General features: G+C 32.4%; 2 protein-coding genes across 2 annotated transcripts in view; both read right to left on the bottom strand.

Annotated features, from left to right (window-relative positions):
* LOC126884187 (iduronate 2-sulfatase) overlaps positions 1-25,091 on the bottom strand; it is a 62,580-nt gene that overhangs the window by 27,326 nt on the left and 10,163 nt on the right. Inside the window, exon 2 of the mRNA XM_050650045.1 lies at positions 23,956-24,439. Coding sequence (XP_050506002.1) covers positions 23,956-24,439 — 484 coding nt within the window. The remainder of the gene's footprint in view (positions 1-23,955; positions 24,440-25,091) is intronic.
* Positions 12,032-17,256, bottom strand: LOC126884191 (protein NATD1-like). The gene is made up of 2 exons (XM_050650055.1): positions 16,916-17,256; positions 12,032-12,347 (listed from the first exon to the last, which is right to left on the bottom strand). The coding sequence occupies exons 1-2, from the start codon at positions 17,126-17,128 to the stop codon at positions 12,231-12,233; spliced, it is 330 nt and encodes a 109-aa protein (XP_050506012.1). The 5' UTR covers positions 17,129-17,256; the 3' UTR covers positions 12,032-12,230.

The following is a 25,091-nucleotide window of genomic DNA, read 5'->3' as shown; positions in this document are numbered from 1 at the left end:
TGTTCATAATTTATGTAAAAATTAAGTTAAAACCTTCTTATTACACGGAATGCTGAGACTTCATGTGCTTAGATTATATTTTAAATTTCAAAGCTATTGGTCAAATAGTTTAAAAGTTATTTAATTTGTTTATTCCAAATTATTTTTTTGCAACACTGTAAGTCAGAAAATTATGAGGTTACAGTAATACTTCGGACAGTTTATGAAAGAAGAATATTTATACTATTAACTTATTTAAAAAAATGACAAAAAGTAATTTTAAACAGTGTAAAATTATTTTGCAAAAACATGTCGATTTTTTGCTTACTTATAAACAATTAGAATAACTTTTTAACCGTTACCCGTAGAAAAATTATTTTTTTATATTTAGAAAGACTGAATTTTTATACACATTTAGAAAGAAAAACAATTGTCCTAGGACAATTAGGGACGAATATAGCCCCCCTCCTTTTTTTAATTCACATGTTCTTGCAAAATAATTTTGCAATATTTAGAATTATTTTTTGTCATTTTTTTTAATTAAATTATTAGTGTAAATCTTCTTCTTTCATAAACTATCCAAAGTATTACTGCAACTTCATCATTTTCTGACTTATAGTGTTGCAAAAAAAAATTAATTTGGGAAAAACAAATTAAATAACTTTTAAAGTATTTGACCAATTGCTTTGAAATTTAGGGTATGATTTAAGCACCAGAAGTCTCAGCATTTCGTGTAATAAGAAGCTTCTAAGTTAATTTTTACATAAGTTATGAATATTTATAAAAACTCAAAATTTATTATTTATTTTGTAATTTTCTAAGCAAGCAATAAGGATAGACATATTCAGCGAACGCCATATTAGAGTTTTTTATACGGTTTATGAGTTTCTCACGCTCAAAGGCTATAGCGGGATAAGATGGTCAAAAATGCCCCCGCACCGATCAGCTCCGCTACTTATTTTTTTCGATAAAGGATATAAAATTATGCCCTCATGCAAATTTTTAGCTTCCCAGAGGTCCTAAAACGTCTTAAATCAAGAAAAGAAGAATTTTTAGGTTTTATTTTTTTGTGAGCGCAATTTTAATTTAAAAAATCTGAAAAAATTCAAGAAGTTGTCTCTTTCGAATACAAAACAACCTAATTTTTTTCAGATTTTTGTAATGAAAAATTAGCCCAGGAAAAATTTTTGAAATTTTCAAACAATTTTTAGGTTATGATAATATGATTTGGCCAACTTTTAAATGGCAGAGGCAGAATTTTTAATATCTGAGCGGAAAGAACGAAAAAATCGAAAAAACCGTTTTTGGCTGTCTCGAGATGCGTCTCGGGACAGCCAATTTTAGGATTTAGGATCCTGACCACAACACCTGAAATAAAACTAAAATTGTGAATTTTGTCATAAAATTTGGTATGTGGGGTTATAATAATATTTGGAACAACTTTTCCAAATAACTTTTATCGATATCTGTAACGCGAAGCAAATCGAATCGCATATCGAAAATTCACCCTGTTTGTAGTAGGTCGCGTTTAAAATTTAAAGTTCAGTTGACTATTTTAAAAATTGTGAACCATCACCCTGTATGACTGTGCAAAATTTCAAATCTGTATATATTTTTATAGCCGAAACATAGAGGTGTCTTCATCTTAAATGCGACACACTGTATCTTATCAATTTGATAATTTATTGCAACTAATATAGTCGTATTATTTATATATTCAAAATATACAATCAAAGTACTGACTAATTCACTAATTTTATCATAAAAAATTCAAATTGATTGCATTGAAGTATTGAACCAATTATTAATGTGTATTAATAAAAAATAATGTTTATATAATTGTGTGTAATAATATAATATAATATACTAAGTGAGTTTTATGTATGGAAACCCTCAATTATCTCGGAAATGGCTTGCACGATTTTTATGGATTTTGGTGGGTTGGGGTTTTCTAATGTGGCCGATATTATAGTAATACTTACATTGTTGTCAGATCTTCCGTTTTTCTGAAAATCTAATTAACTTTCTTATTTCAAATAGAACACCCTGTATATTTTTTGCGTTTTGAAGTCCTTAAGAAATACTGATTATTTTCCATGTTATATTCCCTATACCTAAAGGCCATAATTTCGGAGTTATTGCTACATTTATTTTAAAAAACTTTTTAAACAAATTATAAAAATCAATCTTTTCGGCCTGCGTAGACATTATTTACGTTCTTTGGACCATTGGGAACAAAAAAGTTCTCTTGTAATTTTTCTATAAAGTTTTCGTTTTCGAGTTATAAATAATTTAAAACTGAAAAGAAATCGAATAATTACGATTTTCAAGGTTAAATAACACAAATCAAAAATATTATTTTTGAAACTGCCAAGTATAGAAATTCAAGCTAAAGCCTTATTTTATCAGTTACCAATAAGTAATTATTTAAGCTAGTTTTATTCTAAAATATTGTTTTTTAGTTGTTAATGCATCCCGATCGCCCGTCCTCTCATATGCGCTTCATTAACATTTAAAAATCAATGTTTTAGAATAAAACGTGCCAAAAAATTTTATAGCGAATAAAATTTATAACCCTGGAAGAAGGGTTTTGGGTACTCCGCAGTTTCAAAAATAATGTTTTTTATTTTTGTTTTTAAAACTTGAAAATCGTCATTATTCGATTTTTTTCAGTTTTAAATTGTTTGTAACTCGAAAACGATTAACTTTAGAGAAAAATTACAAAAGACCTTTTTTTGTTCCCAATGATCCAAAGAACGTAAAATAATGTCTACACGGGCCAAAAAAAATTGATTTTTATAATTTCTTTAATTTTTTTTTTAATAAATGTAGCAATAACTCCGAAACTATGGCATTTAGGTATAGAGAATATAACATAAAAAATAATCAGTATATCTTAAGGACTTTGAAACGCAAAAAATATACAGGGTGCTCTATTTGAAATAAGAAATTTCATTAGATTTCCAGAAAAACCGAAAATCTGACAACAATGTAATTATCACTGTAATATCGGCTGCATTAAAAAACCCCTACCCACCAAAACCTACGAAAAACGTGCAAGTCGTTTCCGAGATACTTGAGGATTTTTATACATAAAACTCACTTTATTATAAATATTATAATAATTATTATAATAATATTATATTAATAAGTATTAATGGGTTCAATATTTCAATGCAATCAATTTGAACTTTTTATGATAAAATTAGTGAATTAGTCAGTATTCTCATTGTATATTTTGAATCTATAAAAAATACGACTATATTAGTTGCAATAAATTATCGAATTGATAAGATACAGTGTGTCGCATTTAAGATGAAGACACCCCTAAGTTTCGGCTATGAAAATATATACAGATTTGAAATTTTGCACAGTCATACAGGTTGATGGTTCACAATTTTTAAAATAGTCCACTGAACTCTAAATTTTAAACGCGGCCTACTGCGAATCCACAAACAGGGTGAATTTTCGATATGCGATTCGATTTGCTTCGCGTTACAGATATCGATAAAAGTTATTTGGAAAAGTTGTTCCAAATATTATTATAACCCCACATACCAAATTTTATGATAAAATTCACAATTTTAGTTTTTCTTTCAGTTGTTGTAGTCAGGATCCTAAAATTGGCTGTCCCGAGATGCATCGCGAGACAGCCAAAAACGGTTTTCTCGATTTTTTCGTTCTTTCCGCTCAGATATTAAAAATTTCGCCTCTGCTATTTAAAAGAACGGCAAAAAGTACATAAAAAAATACTATTTAAAAGTTGACCAAATCATATTATCATAACCTAAAAATTCTTTGAAAATTTCAATAATTTTTCCTGGGCTCATTTTTCATTACAAAAATCTGAAAAAAATTAGGTTGTTTTGTATTCAAAAGATACAACCTCTTGAATTTTTTCAGATTTTTTAAAGTAAAATTGAGCTCACAAAAAAATAAAACCTAAAAATTCTTCTTTTCTGGAATTGAGACGTTTTAGGACCTCTGGGAAGCTAAAAATTTGCATGAGGGCATAATTTTATATGCTTTATCGAAAACATAAGTAGCGGATCTGATCGGTGCGGGGGCATTTTTGACCATCTTATCCCGCTATAGCCTTTGTTTAAAATGCTTAACTTTTTGGTAATAGACGAAAAAAGCGAAAATTTACCGTTTTTTGATCTTCATTGGTTTATAACTATGTATATCATCAAAATCGGCTGCAGGAAACATATAGGTTATTATTATATTATATGCCCATACTACTCAAAAAATTTGGTTTCAGCCTGGAGGGGGTTGTGTCACCAACAGGATATATTTTTTTCTTATTTCTCTGAACTATTGACCTTGCATGCCGAGCTGCCCAAATTTTATTTTTCTAATCTTTAGGGATAATCAATAGTAGTGTAAATTTTCTCTTTTCAATATTTTCTTTAACTTATTGCTTTCCTGGTATAAATACAGTTAAAATTCACATTAAATAAAGTAACTAACCCACCACATGCAACAGTGAATACAAATATATAAGTACTATAAAGTTTTCAATTTTTCAAGTTTTGTCCTTGTTGTAACTTCCTGTGATCTGGTCAATCCATCTCGTATAAGATCTTCCATGTGGTCTTCGGCTTTCTACTTTCCCTTGAATGATGAGTCTCTCCATAGGCCTGGATCCCGCGTACTAAAAAAAGTTTATTAATAGCAAGCTGAAAATTTGTTAATAGCTTATAACGGTGTCTAGTCGGACAAACTTCGATGTACGGGAACACTGGAACAGGGAAAGTTTTAATTGTGGAACAGGTTACAGGTTTCGAACGTCAGACTACGAAACCGTCCCATGTATTTTGTCGGACAGAACTTCCAATTGATTTGTTACCCTTTCATTAAACTCTCATATATTTTTTCATATATTATAAAGTTATAAAGTTTGCTATTGAATTAACTTAAAAACAACCTGCTAGTTTTCACAATCACAAAGTTGTCAGGATGACAAGTTCCATAATTAAAATAACATTCCACAATTAAAACTTCCCCTGTTCCAGTGTTCCCATACATCAAAGTTTGTCCGACTAGAAACCGTTAAGCTATTAACAAATTTTTAGCTTGCTATTAATAAACTTTTTTTGGTACGCGGGATCCAGGTCTAATACAGTCTATGTCTGACACCAGACATGTCCAAAATATTGTTTTCACCAATTTTGAAAAAATGTGAAAACACTAAAGGTGAGAAACTTGACCTGTGGCTTCCAGTTTTAGAAATACACCCGGAAATAATATTTTAAAGTCACCGGAATAGTACAAGTGATATATTATTCGACGTGCCTTCGCAAGACGAGAACAAATATATAATTCCGATTTCATGACTGTCTGTCCGTCCGTTCGCGAATATAACTGCTCCGTCACTATACCAGGTAGAATGACAAATGAGGTCTCGAATGAAAGCTTATTATCCAAGGATTGTACTAAAGGTAAAGATGAGAAATTTCTAGAACTTCCGGTTTTAGAAATGCGACCAGAAATACTATTTTAAAGTCACCGGAATAGTACAAGTGATATATTATTCGACGCACCTTCGCAAGACGAGAACAAATATATACTTTCGGTTTCATGAATGTCTGTCTGTCCGTCCGCGAATACAACTCCTCCGTTATTAATACAGATAGAATGACAAATGAGGCGTCGAATGAAAGCTTATAACCCTAGGATAGTATTAAAGATGAGAACTATACTCTTTTAAAGTCACCGAAATAGTATAAGCGATATGTCATTCAACGTGCCTTAACAAGATGAGGACAAATGTATACTTTTGGTTTTTATATCATTTCCGGTTAAAACGTTATAACCGGAAGTGCCATATTATAGTCGCAGAAATAGTACAAGTAACACGTCAATCGAAGCGTATTGAAAAGTCGAGTTTGAATCGTTAGTTCCGGTTTTGAAATCATTTCTGTTTAAACAATTATTATTACCCAAAGTTTAGTAAAAATGAATCAAAATTAGTAAAATCGTATATCAATCGACGCAAAGTTACACGAAGAGTTCAAATATCGACTTCCAATTCTACATTCGATTGCTTTAGGTGAAAACCTAGGACTTACGAAGTCCAATTACTTGTTTTAATTGTTATAGTTGGATTTAGCCGGAGTCTCTTACAGATCTTTAATTCTTTTAGAATAGAATTATTTGTTCTACGGTTGGTCAATGAAATTCGCAACATTCTTCTCCAGTAGAACATTTCAGTGGCATCTACCTTTTTCATTTTTGATTGCCTTAATGTCCAAGATTGGCATCTCTATGTCAGTACTGGAAATATTAATGAGTTGACCAGAGGCGTAGCTACCGCCGCGCCCCGACATTCAGGGGCCCCAACGCGGCATGTAGAAACAAAATTCTATTTACAAAAATTAAACAAAGTATTCTACAATTATTTCACTATTAAAACGCTTTGAAACAGTGTATGTTGTTTGGATATCAAAATTTTGGTGTAGTGGATTCTTTATCTATAGGTTTGTTCCAACACGACTGAGAACCGTCATGTAACGATCACATTACTATATAATTAAGGTTCTATGGGTTCCATGGGAACGAAATAATACGTTCCTTGGTACTGCGCAGAACGGTGATCGTTACATGGACGTGTCAGTCGTGTTGAAACAAACCTTATATCTACCTATCATCATCATCATCTTGGTGCTACAGCCCTTAGAGGGCCTCGACCTTCTCAAGCTTTCTACGCCATTATGTTCTGTCCCTTGCTTGCATTTTCCAGTTGCCGACTCCGATCTTCTCGGCATCCTGTGTTACCCCGTCCATCCACCTCAGCTTTGGTCTACCCCGTCTTCTAATTCCCACGGGTTGCGCTGTTAGAATCTTTTTTATCATGTTCGATTCAGGGGCCCGGGCTACATGTCCTGCCCACTGCAGGTGGTTTCGCTTAATTATAGTGATGTCTTTTCCACCAAACGTATGCTTGTAGATATTCTGCAGTTCAAAGTTATTAATATAAAATAAATAAATAAAAATAATAATTCAATACATAATTCATGAAATTAAAAAAAAAAAACTACCAACTCTCTTCTGAAAATAGAGGGACTGTCTTTATAACTTAGAAGGGAGTTGATAGTACCAAAAATATTTTAAATTGTTTATTTAAATTTGTTTGTTAAACGTAATTAATAGATTATGGCAAATTGTTAATTGTAAAAATAGATTTAATAGTTGAGTAAAAAATGTAAAAATATAAAAAAAAATATCTGTAATCCCATCAGGAAAAAACGACCTGGATTAGTCACTAGAGGCCAGGTCATATGTATAAATAAATAAATAAAAAAAAAAAGTTCAAAGTTATATCTACGCCTCCATATTCTGTTCTCACAGACCGCTCCGAATATCTTACGTAGCACCTTTCTTTCAAAAATCGACAGAGCGGATTCATCTGTTTTAGTTAGCGTCCATGCCTCTGATCCATATGTGAGAACGGGGACTATCAATGTTCTATACAGCCTTATACGAGTTTTTTGAGACAGACGTTTGTTAGCTAAGTACTTTGATAGACTATGATAACACCTGTTTGCAATTATTATTCGTCTTTTTATTTCCTCTGATGTGTTATTATTGGGGTTAACCGATGTCCCTAGATATATGAACTCTTTGACCGCTTCGAAGTTTTGGTCATTGATGATTAGATCTGCGTCAACCTTTCCAGCTCTTGTGTTTGTGTTAGTCGCCATGAATTTTGTTTTATTTCGATTTATATGTAACCCCATTCGTTCTGCTGCTGCTACTAGCTCGGTTAGGATTTCCGCAGTTCTCGCTCTGGTTCTTGTTATAATGTCCACGTCGTCTGCATATGCTAGAATTTTGACAGATCTATTGAATATTGTTCCCCTGCTATCTATATTAGCGTCTCGTACGACTTTTTCTAATGCTACATTAAAAAGTTGACACGCCAGCGCATCTCCCTGCCTTAACCCCCTATGTATTTCAAATGGGGTTGACGAGTCGTTTTGAATTTTTACTGCTGATATCATCTTCGCCATTGTCACTTTTATCATACATATGAGTTTTTTTGGAATTCCTAACTCATTCATAGCGTTGTAGACACTTGGTCTTAATACACTGTCATAACCAGCTTTAAAATCGACAAAAATATGGTACATATCTATGTTACAACTCTTGCGCTTTTTCCAGGATCTGTCGTAGTGTAAAGATCTGGTTAATGGTTGAACGTCCACGCCTGAATCCTGCCTGATATTCTTCTAGAAACGTTTCGGTATAAGGCTTCAATCTCTCGTGCAAAATGTTTGACAATATCTTGTATGCTGTATTTAGGAGAGTTATTCCGCGGTAATTATTGCATTCCAGTTGGTTTCCCTTTTTGTGTAACGGGCATATTAAGCCTAAGCTCCATTCTTCAGACATTTGCTCTTCAGACCAAATTTTACAAACAATTTCTCGCATCACCTTGGTGAGCTGCTCTCCACCGTGCTTAAATAACTCTGCTGGGATGCCATCGCTGCCTGGGGATTCGTGGTTTCTTAGTTATTCTATAGATATTTTCACTTCTTCTACCGAGGGGGGTTCCACGAGTTCCTCATTTCGGTATTCCAGCTCTATATTGTTAGTAGGTTCCCCTTCCAGTAACTCTCGAAAGTGCTCTACCCATCGTAACAGGATATCCTCTTTGTTGGTAAGTAAGTTACTTTCCTTATCATTAGAGTAGTTGATTCTCGGTTTGAATTCTTTTCTAATAATATTTATTTGATGATAGAACTTTCTTGTTTCTCCGTCACTCATATGGCTTTCGAGCCGTTCTAATATGTCATTTTCCGACTCTCGTTTCTTTTTTCGGTGTATGCGTTTTTCCTCTCTCCTTAAGTTTTTGTATCTATCTATTGTTGTCCTAGTTTTCCGTTGTTGCATGGTCCTAAATGCCTCGTTCTTCTCATCTGTTATTTTTTTGCAGTCTTGGTCGAACCAGTCGTTTCTTTCTTGGGTTCCTTGGGATATTCCTAATGTGCTTTCGGCTGCTAATTTCAGAGCCTCCTTGCAGTTGTTCCACATTTCCGTGCTTGACTGGTCGACTGCCCAGGTGTGTTCTAGTGTTTCTTTTATATGTGACTGGAACTGTTTCTCTAGGTTTTCATTTTTTAGCATATGTAAATTATATTTTACTTGTCTAGTGCCCCTTTCTTTCTTGGCATTGGAAATTCTTTGTCGTAACTTGGCCCCTACCATGAAATGGTCTGAGTCAATATTTGCGCCTCTGTAACTTCTGACGTCCATTAGGTTTGTAAAATCTTCTTCTTTAAGTACCGTGCCCAAATTTTTAGGCGTGGGTAGCTTCCATAACAATTCGCCGATATCGTTCTCGATCTTGTGCGGCATGTAACAATTGATCTGCCGATAAGCCAGTCCATTGACGAAGGTTTCGGAGCCATAATATTTCTTTCGACCAATTCCTCTTTTTCCGTCGATCTTTCCATTGAGTATTAACTGCAGCATCCTGTATCTGCTACCTCTCATTATATGCCCCAGATATTCAAGTTTTCTCTTTTTTATCATCTTCATTAAGTCACCTTCGCCTTGACCTACTCTGTTTAAGACTTCTCTGTTAGAAATGCGTTGAACCCAAGATATTCTGAGCATTCTAAAATGCCTTCTGTCAATTATAACATGGTCAATTTGATTTGTGGTGTACCTATCTATTTACCATCTATCTACGACCAGGTCAGTTGGCCATTGAAATCCAATATGTGAGGTTTTCTCCAAAAAAATTCTAACCACGTGGGAAGAGTCCTGTGTTGCCCTGGGTAACATCCAGGCATATCTTTAACATCAGATGATCTTTATATAAATATGTAAAACAACCATATCATTTACATTTAAAGGGTTTTTACCCAATACATTTTGGTGACTCAGGCATGCAATTTTTTCTTTTTAAACACTGATGATGGATTCCTTACGAAAACGTTTTGTATTGTGACCCTTATTTAGGGTATTTTAATATATACCTTTTACAAAAAACTTGGTATTTTTTTTAAATTTATTTATTAAATGTTCTATACAGTAATCCCTCGTTATCCGCGGACTCATCAACCGCGGTTTCACTTATCCGCGGTTGCGATATCTGTTGAATCTTTAATGAGAATATTTTATTATTTTTATATATTTTTTATAATTTGACCAGTCGCGTTAAATTACTCATGATACGCCACTGGCGCTTGTTCTTAGTAGTAATACTACGGCAATTAGTTTATAGTTCGGAAGGTTTAAAATACCGGCGAATGTAGATGTTGATCTCAGCGTCTTTATTTTTGTTGATATGATCATACTATTTCACAGATATGCAATTTTATCATATTTCTTTCTATGTACATACTAATATACGTATCCAAATTGGGATTATATGTCATATTCTTCTTTGGATCGTGGATCCCTCGCCAACCACGGTTTCACCAACCGCACCTTTCTCTTCGGAACGTAACCCCCGTGGTTGAAGAGGGATTACTGTATTTTCAATTGCAAAAACGCGGTTGGTGCCAAAACAATATACACCTGTGTAAGATTTTTTTTTAAGTTTATGTATATTTCCCATAAATGTACCTATCGATAAATTCAAATTTGAACGAAACTCCCCTCTAAAATGGCATTTGAAAATTATTCTATTTTGTTTATAACTTGTTTTTTTTTAATAACATCGCCGGGATTAAATATTTTGAATTGCCGTTTCGATAATCGGGTTCCTGGGAATATTTCACTAATTAACAATTTTTTTGTCGTTTGTTCTTCTTATTTTTTTCCTTGGAGTTATATTATCACGAGCCCTTTAAGGCTCATTCGCCGAAACACCTTTTTACAATATATTTTCCTATACTTAATATTCCCTATCGTACTTATCCTACTTAATTTATTTACGGATTGTGTAACAACGAATGAGCCTTAAAGAGCCCCTCTAGTAATATAATTCCAAGAAAAAAAAAAGAAGAAAAAACGACAAAAAAATTAGTGAAAAATTCCCAGAAACCCGATTATCAACAAATTAGAACAATTTTCAAATGCCATTTTAGAGGGGTAATTAAAATTTGAATTTATGAATACATTTATTAAAAATATACATAATAAAAATAAAAATAATGAGACCTTATACAGGTGCATATTCTTTTGACAACAACCGCGTTTTTGCAATTGAAAATATGGTAACATTTAATAAACAAATTCAATATCTCATAAATTATTAAACATTTTTCAACCAATTTTTTTTCGCTTAATACTGGTAAAATAGCGCAAATTCTCCTATAAAACAAAATATTTTATAGTGCTTATTTAAATCGAATTACCCCTTAAAGTTTGTCGCACTTATTTAGAAACACCGTGTATTGATCAAGAACATGGCTAGTTGTTAAAGTACCTAACTTTTTTATTATCCAACATAAGCAAATGAATCAAAAAACAGAATGTTAAGAAAACCTGAGGCTATATTTGGATTTTAATTTCAGTATTTTATAAATGCTAGAATATTCGACAGGTTGTGGTGAACTTTAAGAAAAAAACACAATTTGATTGGTACGTCCAGTATACAATGACAATTTACCTGTCATTAGATATATTGTTATATTGTATGATATTGTTCAAGAATAAGGCTATAACATAATAAAAAAATTAATTAAATCGGACAACAGGTTTAGGAAATTCGAGACATCAAAAATGACCCCCATTTTGTGGCTGGCCCGTTTTCTCTGACGCGTAGTGTATCTGCCTGGGCCGAAAATTTCTTTTAATTTATAAAAAAGTCATTTTTTAATTATTTATTAATTATAATCAAAACAATATTAGATCGGGCACTCCTTGTTTATTATAATTGTCAACATACTAAATTAAATCTCCAATCATTTTTATCCATTAAACAGATCGGTGCAGATCGACCTATCGTATCCTATGTCCTAGACTATAATAATATATTCTGGAAAAACTGGGTCATTTTTTCCTTGGAGTGTTAATATATGAGATATTATAGGATTATTCCTTTCAAATTTTCACTTAAACACCATTGAAATATGAAATAAAATAAAAAATATTGAATGGAATATACAATTTTAATTGAGATTTAAATATAAAAAATATATAAATATTTTTATGAGTATTATAAATAAATATAAAAAGTGTTCAAACAATATTACATAAAATACCTAAAACGATAGCTAACTTTGATCTACGAAAATCTATTACACCTATTACTTGCTTTGTTTCATTTCTCTCGTGTACTATTAAAAATACTATTTAGGAATCAGGTAATCTTGATATTTTTTACCACTTTTATTGAACACATTTTCCAAAAATTCACATGTCAGCTTAAATTTGATATTTTTACTTGCCAAATGCTCAAAGATTTTCTAAAAACAATAATATGGTTATCCTTAAAGTTTGGTATAGATGATCCCAAACCCTTCTTTCAGTGCGTCATTAATTTTGATGACATATAGGATTTTAAGAATGTCGCAAATCATTACATGACTTTTTAGTTAAATCTGACATTTGTCAGTATATTTATATTTATACAAAAATATTTTAATGTAAAATTAAATAAAAATATAAAATCAAATTTCACTTTACAATGTCCGAATATATCAATGACATAAAATATTTATATTTACGTCCCTGAAAAATACTAACCTAGAAATTACAACTGTCGTTTTACCATAGGATCTTGTGATACTACTTTCACAATCGATTACTTTTGTGTCAAATTATTTTTATTAGTATCATTGATTGGTTAACTATTTAGAGTATTGTAATCGCCAAACAATTATACATCTATAAGTATGTCGTTTTAATATGCAAATACCCGTCAAGAAATACACAATTTTCCAAGTTCAGTGTATAATAATCAAAGAGGTATGTTTTTTTCTGTCACTTCCAATTGTAATGCATTAGAGAGAATTCGATAATCTGTGACGCACTGAAAAAAGGGTCTGGGATGCTCTATATAAGTATATAAGGATTCAAATACATACACAATATTGTTTCAATTTAATGATATATGTATTCAATTCTATTTGAATATAGATACAAATTAAAACATATCATTTATGTCTTAACCTAGGGAGCGTTCAAGTATTACGTAACGCAGTTTGGGGGGAGGGGAGTCTTGTAAAACGTTACGGCGCGTTAAATGGGGGGAGGGGGGTTCGAACAGCGCGTTACGTAAAAACTACATAATTTCTTTTATGTTTTACATAGACCCCTGAATTGTATTATGTTGCACCCTCACGCAGGGTGACCTAGGTCTACTGATTTTTCAGTAGACCTACTGATTTGAACTCCGATCTACTAAAAACTGTATAAAATGTACCGAAAAATATAAAAAAAGATCATTGCTCAAATATAAACCATTTTTCATTCATATTATACAACCCAAAGCCCAACATCCAACAGCGCATTCTTCTTTCGTTTCACTTCACCTAAATTATATTTGATGGTAAAGTTAGCGGCATAGGATTTTCAGGGTAAAAATGATGTCAAGTGACTCTTTAAGGGACTCTTTCGTTGAGAATTGTTTTGTTTTGAATAGACCATGTGTCACATTATGTTTCCAATATCCGGAACTGTTCCCTCGGAGTTATTTATGAGCTTAGGGTGTATCTGATGAATAGATAGGTAGGTACTTTATACTTTGGTAAAAATGAAATGGGTAATTTTTGTCTTTTCTTTAGTTTAGTACTTATTCTGTTTCCAATTTCCAATAACTGCAGAGCGTGTTTTGTTAAGTTGTAGTATTTAGACTTTGCGGTGCCGATTTTAATAATTAAATATCAGATAAGCAGTACTTTGTTTTTAATTTATTAATTAGAAATGAATAATAATTAATTTCTATAATTTATATTTTTGTTGGACATAAGCACTGAAGCACATAAGATGAGTTTATTTTGAAGTAAAATAAATAATAAAATGTCAAAATAAACTTATTTTATAGTAAAGTTGTAGCTTTTTTTGTAGTATTTTAGTATTTTATAACTAAAGCATTATGAAGGTTTTAAAAATATGAGATTATTTGGCCGCATGCGTAATATAAAGGTGGTAGGACATGTGACTGACAATATTGGTTTGGACAATTTTTAAACTGGCCGTTAGTTAGAAACTGGGCGTTAGTAAAGGTGGCCGATTTTAACAGGTGGCCGTTAACACAGGTTAACACAGGGTATTATACATGGTTTAAAAAAATCTACTGATTGCTACTGATATTTTGAAAGCAAAACTACTGAAGAAATCAAAACTGACCTGGTAACCCTGCCCTCACGCTCCGCTCATGTTTCGACAACAGGACAATGGTATTCAAGTGAAAAAATCTTAAAATTTGTGAAGCACTGTAACATGTGTTTGCAATAATTAGCTGGACCTTTCTCCACAACAAAAGATGAAAAGACACATATGGGATTAAGAGGTTGCAGAGGGAACTACATGCTCATAAATCATGTATGTTTTCTGAAGTCCATAACATACAGTATCGTTTTCAGCAGTAGGTATTCATTAATGTTTTAAATACGTAAATTTTCAAATTATTTAAAAATGTTTTTAAATAAAAAGCATTAAATACAAAACCCACTATATTGATACTTAGTTTAGAAAATTGGGAAAACAGGGTGTTTAATTAAAATTAAAGATAAAAGCACACATTTTTATGTATAAAAATCTACGGGTCTCAGCGTTTTTTAAAATTATTTAAAATAAGGACAGAAATAATTTTATTCCATAAGTGCCTTCTTATATATTATATATATACAGGGTGTTTCAGAAAAGGTAACACGATCTCTAGGATAGGTGAAAAATTAAAAAATAATTGGGGTTTGCTTACTAAATAATTTTTGTAACGGCATGCGTTTTCACGATACAGGGCGTCGAAGAACAACAAATTTTACACATATTTTTCACTATTTTTTCGAAACTACTGGTAAAAACACATCTTAACACACATTTTAACATCGTATATTATTCTTAATACAAAAATTTTTATTAAGCAAAATAAAATGTTGAAATAATAAATACATATGTTATTTTATTTTAAGCTTTTATTAAAAAAGATAAAATAGAAGAATGCATGAGAAGAACAATAAAGAATGAAGCCAAAAATGTATTTAAGGATGGGGCCAAGTAGGGAAAATGTAAATTTAAATGTAAAATTAATAATAAAAGAATATTTTTGTAAGTTTTGAACATATTTCATGTCATGGGACATGAAATTGGCAGGGATAACCAGACACATGAACTGAATCGAAGAATTGTTCTTGGGTGGGCAGCATTTGGAAAACTGAGAGAAACTTTTAAAAGTGAGTTGCCCACATGCCTTAAGAGAAAGGTATTTGATCAGTGCATCCTCCCAGTCTTGACGCACGGATCAGAAACACTTACCTTAACTAAAGCCTCGGCTACCAAACTAAGAGTAATGCAGAGAAGAATGGAGCGGTCAATGTTAGGAATAACTCTGCAAGACAAAATCAGAAACGAAGAAATCAGGAGAACAAAGGTGACTGACGTCATCGAAAGGCTAGCCAGGTTGAAGTGGAGATGGGCAGGACACATTGCCAGAATGACAGATGGGCGATGGACAAAAAGTTTATTGGAATGGAGGTCAAGAGAAGACAAGAGAAACGTCGGTCGACCACCTACAAGATGGACTGACAACTTAAGAAAGCTAAATAAAAACTGGATGAGAGCGGCCCAGGATAGACGTGGTTAGAAACGAGGGGAGGAGGCCTATGTTCAGCAGTGGAGATTTAAGGCTGAATGATGATTGTAAGTTTCTATTATTACCTCAAATGCGATTAAAATAATAACAAAGTTCTTTTACCGAGTTTCCGGTACTTTTCGCAATCTCATTTTCCATTTAGGTTCAAATGGCCACTTGGGTGTTACGTAACGTTTAGGTAGGGGGAGGGGGTACAGAAAAACGTTACGGTGCGTTACATGGGGGGAGGGGGGTCAAAATCTTCAAAAATTGCGTTACGTAATACTTGAACACTCCCCTACAGTGTAAAGTAGTCTAAAATTATTTTTTTTGCTAGATGCTAAATCTGGCAAATAGGGCGGGTACTCCTTGACTACGAACTGTTTTTGGACAAACAGTTCTTCAAGAAGTGTACATTGTTAGTCAGTGTTTTGTCGTAATAAAGGATTCAAAAGTTCTGTTTCTTTTTGTGTATTTTTTCTTGGTCTCTTCATAAAACCTTTAACACTTTCACCACTGCAGTGCAATATGGTGTCTTACTTATGAAGCTTCTCCATGGAGGTCATGTTTGACCACCCTTCATTACATATATTGACAGAGGAGGTGAATGAAGCAGGGCAGAAGGACACTGGGATTAAATGTGGATAGATAATTAAAAATCACCTAGAGTTGGAAATGGTTTCAAATCTAATTTAACCTAAATATAATTTCAAAAACCCGTTTACCACTCTTTTTGAACAAAGAGTCACATAAATCATAAGCCCATAAAGTCCAGAAGTCTCATAATGGCAGATCAATGCTGGTATACTGATGGCTCTAAAATCCGTGAAGGAGTTGCAGCTGGGATATACGGGGGAAACCCAAGATTAGGCAATATTTGTAGTATATTAGTGTATTATACTACAAAGGTTGTACTGACAGTGTACGGACAATAGGGCCACTGCAAACTAAATGAGAATTTTGTTGACAATGTTGCCGCTCTCAACGGCAGCGCTATGAAAGGTAGTATTAGGCAGGTACTTGTAGAGGATTATCGCTGTTAACTGCTGTGAAATATTAAAGGAGGATTTATTTATGATAATTCACAGAATGGCAATCCCGCTTGCGATATACAACCATACTAATTCTAAAGTTTGAAACTAAGAATAGGTAAGTATATTTTTATCATCAACAATATGTAAATAATTTGAAAAATATACATAAATATAAATAAACATATCTAAATCAGCTTATACTCACATGAGCAAAAACTGTTCCTAGTCCTTGTCCATGGTATTCTTCAGGTATGTTTGTGTGGATTAAATCATAAGAATTTGCGCCTATTTTTTCATATTCTAGTGTTGCAAAATCACCATTCAAAGATGTTTTCAATATTTTTTCTGATGTATTATCTTCAACAGGATTCGAGATCAATTTAGATCTAACAGCAGATAAATTTCTAATGCCTTTCATAATGTTTATTGAGCAAAAGTTATTTTAATCAATGTATTTTGTGTACAAAACTCAGGAAATCAGAAATAAATTAATATAATAATAGAAAACTGTAGAAAAAACAAAACATCATAACATAACCTATAAAATATATTTGAAATTGAAATGAAAGAAAATGCATAGCCGTAGGGAAAGGATGGGATTAATTTTTATTTTTTTTTTTCAAATGGACGTATTTTTTCAACGTACCTTTTTGTTTTTATCCATTCAGTCCCGGCGAAATTAAATAAAACTAAATAAAATTATACAAAACAAAATTAAATTAAATTTATTAAAATTATAAGTACCTACATAATACCATGTAAATACCTATAAAATTAAATAAAATCGAATGGAATCCAAAAAATAATAAAAAAAAAATGTGTGGGAAAAATAAAGGATGGTATTACGAGTATTATAAATCTATGGGTATTACTCGTAGAAAGGTGTAAATTAAAAGTTGTATGTGTTTTCTAATGCCACATCATAAAAAACAAAAATAAAAAACAATTTTGTTATAAACATAAAGAAAAAATATTTGGGGTAGACCACCCTTATAAATTAGGGGTATGAAAAGCCGAATAGCATTGACTCTGGTAGGGGAGCCCAAGCGGGAATTTTTACAGTTACTCGAGCGCGTCAGATTATTAGATGGGGAGAAACCTTGTACCCTGAAAATGTACCTCTACCATACATTGGCTCTTAATGCAGGGGAGTTCGTTAAGGGGGGTCCGAAAAAAATCTATCCTTAGAAAAACTCGAAATCGTCAGATTAAGATAAGGAAGTTAAGTACATGAAAAACAGTGTATATTTCAAAAATCTGACGATTTGAGCGGGGCGTAAGGAAATGGGTGAGTCCCAAAGTTTCAGAAGAAAAAAGCGAATATTTCACGAAATGAATGACAGATCGAAAAACTAAAAAATACGTACTCAATATTTTTCAAAAATCTGTCGAATGATACCAAACACGACTTCTCACGGAAAGGGGTGGGGGTTAAATTTAATATTTTAAATACGAATCCCGCGGTATTTTGCGAAATGAACATCAGATCGAAAAACTGAAAAATACACTTATTCACTATTTTTGAAAAATTTATCGAATGGCACCAAACACGACGCCCCACGGAGGTGGGGTGGGGGGTTAGTTTAAAATCTTAAATGGGAGCCCCATTTTTATTGCAGATTTGGATTCCTTGCGTAAAAATAAGTAACTTTTATTCGAAACATTTTTTCGAATTATGGATAGATGGCCCTATATCTAAAAAAACCGATTGTTGGAAATGGAAAATTAAATTAAAAATGGACAATTCCCCACTAAAATGGAAAATATACTTAACTTTTTTGGTTTTAGGACCTAATAATCACAACCCATTAGGTCCCCAAAGCGCTCGAGTGACTGCACATTTAGCATACTTTGCTCCCCTACCACTACTTTCCCAGCGCATATCTGATGGTTGCTTTAGAGTTAAAGTTGATATACATTTGTAATAAAATATTCCAACTGTGAAAAATATACTCTACACTTAAAACCAATCTCGGGAGCTATATTGAATAACTTAGAATAAATCTGTATTTAGCTTAGATATTGATATAATATACTAATATACAATATACATACATATATTTCTCAATATACTTAATTACTCGTTGTAGTAGATTTACTACACTTAACAAAAATAAAATAATATACTCAGTGACATTAGAAGTATTACACCCAAAAGGAATAATTTCTTGAACGTTTATTTTTTGACAACATCGTAGATTTACATCAAGAATGAAAGATATCGTTGGCAAGAATTTTTATTAACATGTAATCAAAAAAAAATAATGTGTTTGGCAACCCCACAGGTCCTGTACTCCTGTACACGTCTAGGCATTGACAAAATAAGATGATCGATGTCTGCTGGAGACACCTGGCTCCAAGCAACTTAAACTTCATGGATTGACTATGCTAGAGTCTGTGGAGTATAGTGCAAAATGGACAATCTCCTTACCATCATATCCCACACATATTCGATAGGATTTAAATCCGGTGAACCCACGGATCCCACGGCAAAACATTAACGTCAGCTTCTTGGAGAAACTCCATAGTTCGACAAGCAATATGGGGACGCGCATTGTCTTGCTGTAAAAGAACGTGTCTACGGCAGTCTCGATCAGGCAGTAAAGGGATTTGTAAGATGTCATCAACATAACGCGCAGCTGTCATAATGCCTCGAATAAAAACAAGTGCGATGATCTGCTACCATAGACAATAGCCCCCCAAACCATTACTCCAACTGTCCTGTGTATATGCCTCCCAACAGCAACGGTACTAGTTCGAACACGAACACATACCTATGGTCAAACTATCTAGCCCATTAATTTAAAAAGGTACTAAAATTTATAGGATGTATGTGTGTCTAATTAGACGTTTGCGAAGTTACCTCCTGCAGTTTTAAAGGATGGACTTTTCTCTAGTGCTTACCCTGCACGGAAAACATGTTTTCGTTTTTGACGAAAAAAAGATTTCAAAGCGACATGGGAAACTCAGTAGCGCCGTATGTTTAAGAATTACATTTTTATAAAAAAGTAAAAAAGAATTAGATAAATATTTTAGATAAACATGGAAATACTATGATAACGACTGACGAAAAGCTAAAACGATGGAAAGAATATATGGAAGAGCTCTTCGACGACGAACGAGGAAATTTACAAGACATATCTTTCGAAGTGTAGAAATTACAAAGGAAGAAATATTGTATACACTAAAGAACACCAGAAACGGAAAAATCCCAGGGCCAGATCAACTGCTTATTGATATCCTTAAAATAATGGTAAAAGAGTACATGGATGTCCAAAGCTCTTTATTGACATTTATTAGTCGGGTGACATATCCAATGAATGGTTGACCTCAACATTTATTTCTCCCAATAAAGAAAAATGCTAGAGAATGTACCGACCACCGCACCATAAGCCTGCTGTCTCACACTTAAAATGTTTTTAAAGATCATTCATAAACGCATTTACCAAACACTTGATATGGATATTGAAAAAACCCAATTTGGATTCCGTAGAGGCGTAGGTACCCGTGAAGCTCTCTTTGCATTCAACGTACTAATCCAGAGATGCTTGGATGTGAACCAAGATATGTACGTCTGTTTCAAAGATTACAACAAGGTTGTTCTGAAGCTATTTCCTTGTGGCATTTTTATGAATAACTATTTAGTGGGAAATAAGCCACAATTAAATTGAAAAAAAATTTTTTTTTAAATGATCTAACATACTATCAAAGAAAATTAATGACACCTCACTACAGTAAGACACCACATTTTTATGGAGTGCCCAAAATTCATAAAGCGAACATACCACTTAGACCCATTTGTAGTACCATCAATTCTCCTTGTAGTCAACTATCAAAATTTTTATTAAACATTATAAAACCATTTGCTAATAATGATGATACATTTATAAAAAATACAAAACATTTTTTAAACAAATTATCAACTATTGAATTTAATCCAAATAATATTTTAGTAAGTTTTAACATAAACAGTTTATTTACAAATGTGCCATTAGATAAAACTTTAAACATAATCAAAACGAAATTAGAGAATGATAATACATTGACAACTAGGACAAGACTAAATGTATCAGCTATAATGGAGTTATTGGCATTATGTACTAATAATACCTATTTTCAACTAAATAATGAATTCTATAAACAAAATTTTGGTCTAGCAATGGGCTCTTCTTTATCTCCATTATTGGCTAATATATTTATGGAGGATTTCGAAACTAATATCATTTCTAAACAAAATTTAAAACCCATAGTATGGTGGAGATCTGTAGATGATGTGTTTTCAATATGGCCTCATAGATCAGAATTGATGGATACATTCCTGAATATTATAAACGATCAAGAATAGACAATAAAATTTACAATATGGAAAAGGAATACAATAACACTTTGCCTTTCCTCGATGTTTTAGTCTCAAAGAAGGATACTGGATATGAGACTCAAGTGTATAGAAAACCAACACACACCAACAGATATCGCAATTACAAATCAAATCACAACATCAACGTTAAAAAGGGAATCATTAAATCCTTATATGATAGAGCCAAAATTACTTGTTCTAACGAAAATTCATTTTTAGAAGAAAAACAATTGTTAACATCTGTTTTATTAAAAAATGATTACCTATCCTTTATCGTTTATAAATAAGGAATTGTCAAGATTGGATCGAATGAAACAGAACAAATTAGAACGGGATCCTACAACATTCACAAGAAATAATACGAGGAAAATATCAATACCATATATAAAAGGACTATCCGAGAAACTTAAAACAATAGGAAATAAATTCAACATTTCAACAACATTCAAAACAACAAACACATTGAGATCTATTCTATCTAAAACTAAACCTAACAATGAACAAGAAAGAACAAAGAATTGCATTTATAAAATACCTTGTGAATGCGAACAATTTTATTTAGGTGAAACATCAAGACCATTAAACGTTAGAATAAGTGAACATCAGTCTTATATTAAAAATAGAGAATTTGATAGATCTCAAATATGTCAACACGCATGGGATAATGAACATAGAGTTCAGTGGAGAGATTCAAGTATAGTCCTGAAAGAATCAGATAGTAAAAAGAGAAAAATCAAAGAAGCGGCTCTAATTATGCTAAATGAAACCAATTGTGTCACAAATTCCTCGGTAGAATGCAGTAGGATGTAGTTACCCATACTGAAAAAGGAAGTCAGTAGAAAGAAAATACCACGATTAGTAAGTCAATAACATATCGAGTTAGTACAAATTTTATATTTTAGTATTACTTATTGTATATCTATGTATTATTAATATTATTTATAATTTAAACATATTAAAGTCAGAATTTGGTATTAGTTTTTTGAAAGTAAATTAAATGTAAGACCAAATACTTACGATGTCGGGATAGTATCACGAGGTTTTTTCCTGGTTTTCCCTCGTGATTTACTATGAAATCTCTAACGCGAGAATTTTACTGTCATCGTTGCATTTGTCTTTTTAAAGACAGATCACATGCTATGATTTTTTTGTGACGGATATTCTTGAGTTATGATTGATTTCATGTAATCGAATGAACTATCTGTTAGTAAATCTTCTACTTTAAAATGTATAATATACGTCTAAATTGCCAATATAAATGAGTCAGATTAAATAAATTATTAGAAGAATTTTTGTTACTTAGCAACAACATTTTTGTTTATTTTAGTAGTATTTTGTATTTTGACAACGAAACTCGATTTGGGCTTCGAAACGTTAATAACAATTTTTTCAATTTAATTGTGGCTTATTTCCCACTAAATAGTTAATTACAACAAGGCTTTCGATAAAGTCCGCCACAAAGAGCTAATGGACGTCCTCAAAGCAAAACAATTACAATACAATGACCTTCGAATTATAACAAATCTGTATTATAAACAGCAGGCACACATACGCATTAACGAACACACATCAGAAGAGTTCGAAATTAAAAGAGGAGTGCGACAGGGGTGTGTATTGTCACCACTATTATTCAGTGCATACTCTGAAGAAATTATGAAAAGAGCTCTTGAGGGAGAAACAGTAGGAATAAATGTCAATGGAACGCCAATTAACAACATTAGATATGCGGAAGATATACTATCATAATAGCCGACAACCTCCAAGATCTTCAAAAGCTAATAAACAAGATAGTTGAGTGTGGAGAAGAATATGGATTATCAATAAACATCAAGAAAACCAAATTTATGAGGGTATCAAAAACCCAAAATAACCGTACAACTTTAGAACAAGTTGAAAACTACAACTATCTTGGCACAATAATTAATCACACAAACGATTACTCCAAAGAAATCAAAGTTCGAATAAAGAAAGCACGAATAAACTTCAATAAAATGAGATAGGTACTTTGTGCAAGAGAACTGAAATTAGACTTGAGAGTTAAGCTGACAAGGTGTTATATTTTCTCGACTCTGCTTTACGGGATAGAAGCATGGACACTTAACGCGTCGACTACTAAAAAGTTGGAAGCATTTGAACTGTGGGTGTATAGAAGAATTCTGAGGATATCATGGACCGAGCATTTAACAAACAACGAAATCATGAGAAGAGTCAACAAAAGAATGGAAATATTGGAAACCATCAAGACACGAAAGCTGCAATACCTGGAGCATGTTATGCGTACTGAGAGATACAACATACTTCAATTAATTATACAAGGGAAAATCCAGGGCAAGAGAAGTGTAGGAAGGAGAAGAATCTCATGGTTGCGTAACTTGAGGGAATGGTACGGATGCACATCAACCGAACTATTCAGAGCAGCAGCATCTAAGATCAGAATAGCCATGATGATTGCCAACCTCCGTCGCGGAGATGGCACGTAAAGAAGAATTGTTTTTTTAAATGTTATAACAGGATAAAGAATAAGGTGTGAAAGTGGGATTAGTTCTGTAATGTTTGTAAAGTTTTTCTGGGTTATAAATTTAACTATAACGGATATATTTTTGCCGAACAATACGTTTTATTTGTGGGTTAAGTTCTTTTATTAAATTAAAATAATGAATAATTTTTATCAATAAATTATGTATATAATTAGGTAACTATGCTAAATGGGAAATAAGGCATAATTTACCAAAAAAAATTATTTTACTAACGTTTCGACGTCCACATCGGACGTCGTTGTCAAAATACAAAATATTAATGTATATAATCATTAATACTTTAACGAGTGCGTCATCTCAGTTAAAAAACAAAATTGAGTTTTGTAAGTTAGTGTAAATAAAAATACTTACTAAGATACCAACGTGGAAACTTTAATGGAATATGCGGCTTATGAAATCCAACAGCTAGAAAATAAGGTCTGTTGCCAGTAATCTGATCTTTATATTTTAGAAATCGAACGGCCTCCGCAAATGATTCCATGTCTGGTAGAGTCCCACCTGGTTGGTACATTGGTATTACTGGGCAAATTAGATTCATGTGACGCTGTCCATCTTTACCAATACATACTTTGGCGTTGATATAAGCCTCGGTTTTGGGATGGAATGTTTTTGTACTCCAGCTGTATGGAAAATCGTCCGTAAAGTTGGATGATTTGCCTGGATGAAAAATTTTTCCGACTGAATACGTATAATATCCATTTTCTTTAAAATGCTGAGGAAGTGTAGTAAAATTTCCAACTGTATGTCTCCAGTAACTATAGAAATCGTATAGATGAAGGCTGTCCGGCCTTCTACTGGTTAAAAAAGAATTTCTGCTTGGTGCACAGAGGGCTTGCTAAAATCATAATAAAACTCATTAAGAAAAAAAAACAACCACAGCACATCAAATAATATGCAAAGACGTCCTCAGGTAAAAAAACGTAGATAAGAAACAACATTCAGTATCTGATTGAAAAAAGACGCTTGGTAAAAACAAAAAACTGTTATGATATAAGGTGTTTAAGAGGAAAATTGGAAAATAAATAATATCTGCCGAGGAAGAATTGATGTAAGAAAAATGTAAAGAGGGGGAAGTTTTCAAATGAAACATAAAGACAGAGTAGGTATTACATGAAGTTGAACGTGGCTGGTCTATGGAAACTAACTCTTGACTATCTTTCACGTTCTCATTTATATATTAATTCCCAGATAAGCGAATTTTCCTACTTATACCGGGTATCCGCTTATATTTACCCCCATTTTAACTGCCTAGATAACTTCTAAACGGCTCAAGATAGAAATATGCGGTTTTCTCTGAAATGTTTTATTTTAGTAAAAGTTTTGTTTGAATGGATTAAATTTTTTATATGGCTTTTGAAAAAAAGCGTATTTTTGAAAAAAAACGTTGTTGACTTTTTTTTAATGAAACACCCAGTATATTTTTTTGTAAATTGAAAGAACGGTTACACCAATCTAGCGATATAAAGTTTTTGAAGTTATACTTCTTT

The sequence above is a fragment of the Diabrotica virgifera genome, chromosome 5 (genome assembly GCF_917563875.1).
Source record: "Diabrotica virgifera virgifera chromosome 5, PGI_DIABVI_V3a".
NCBI lineage: Eukaryota > Metazoa > Arthropoda > Insecta > Coleoptera > Chrysomelidae > Diabrotica > Diabrotica virgifera.
Note: the sequence above shows the minus strand (reverse complement) of the source record. Positions and strands in the feature narration are given on the sequence as shown.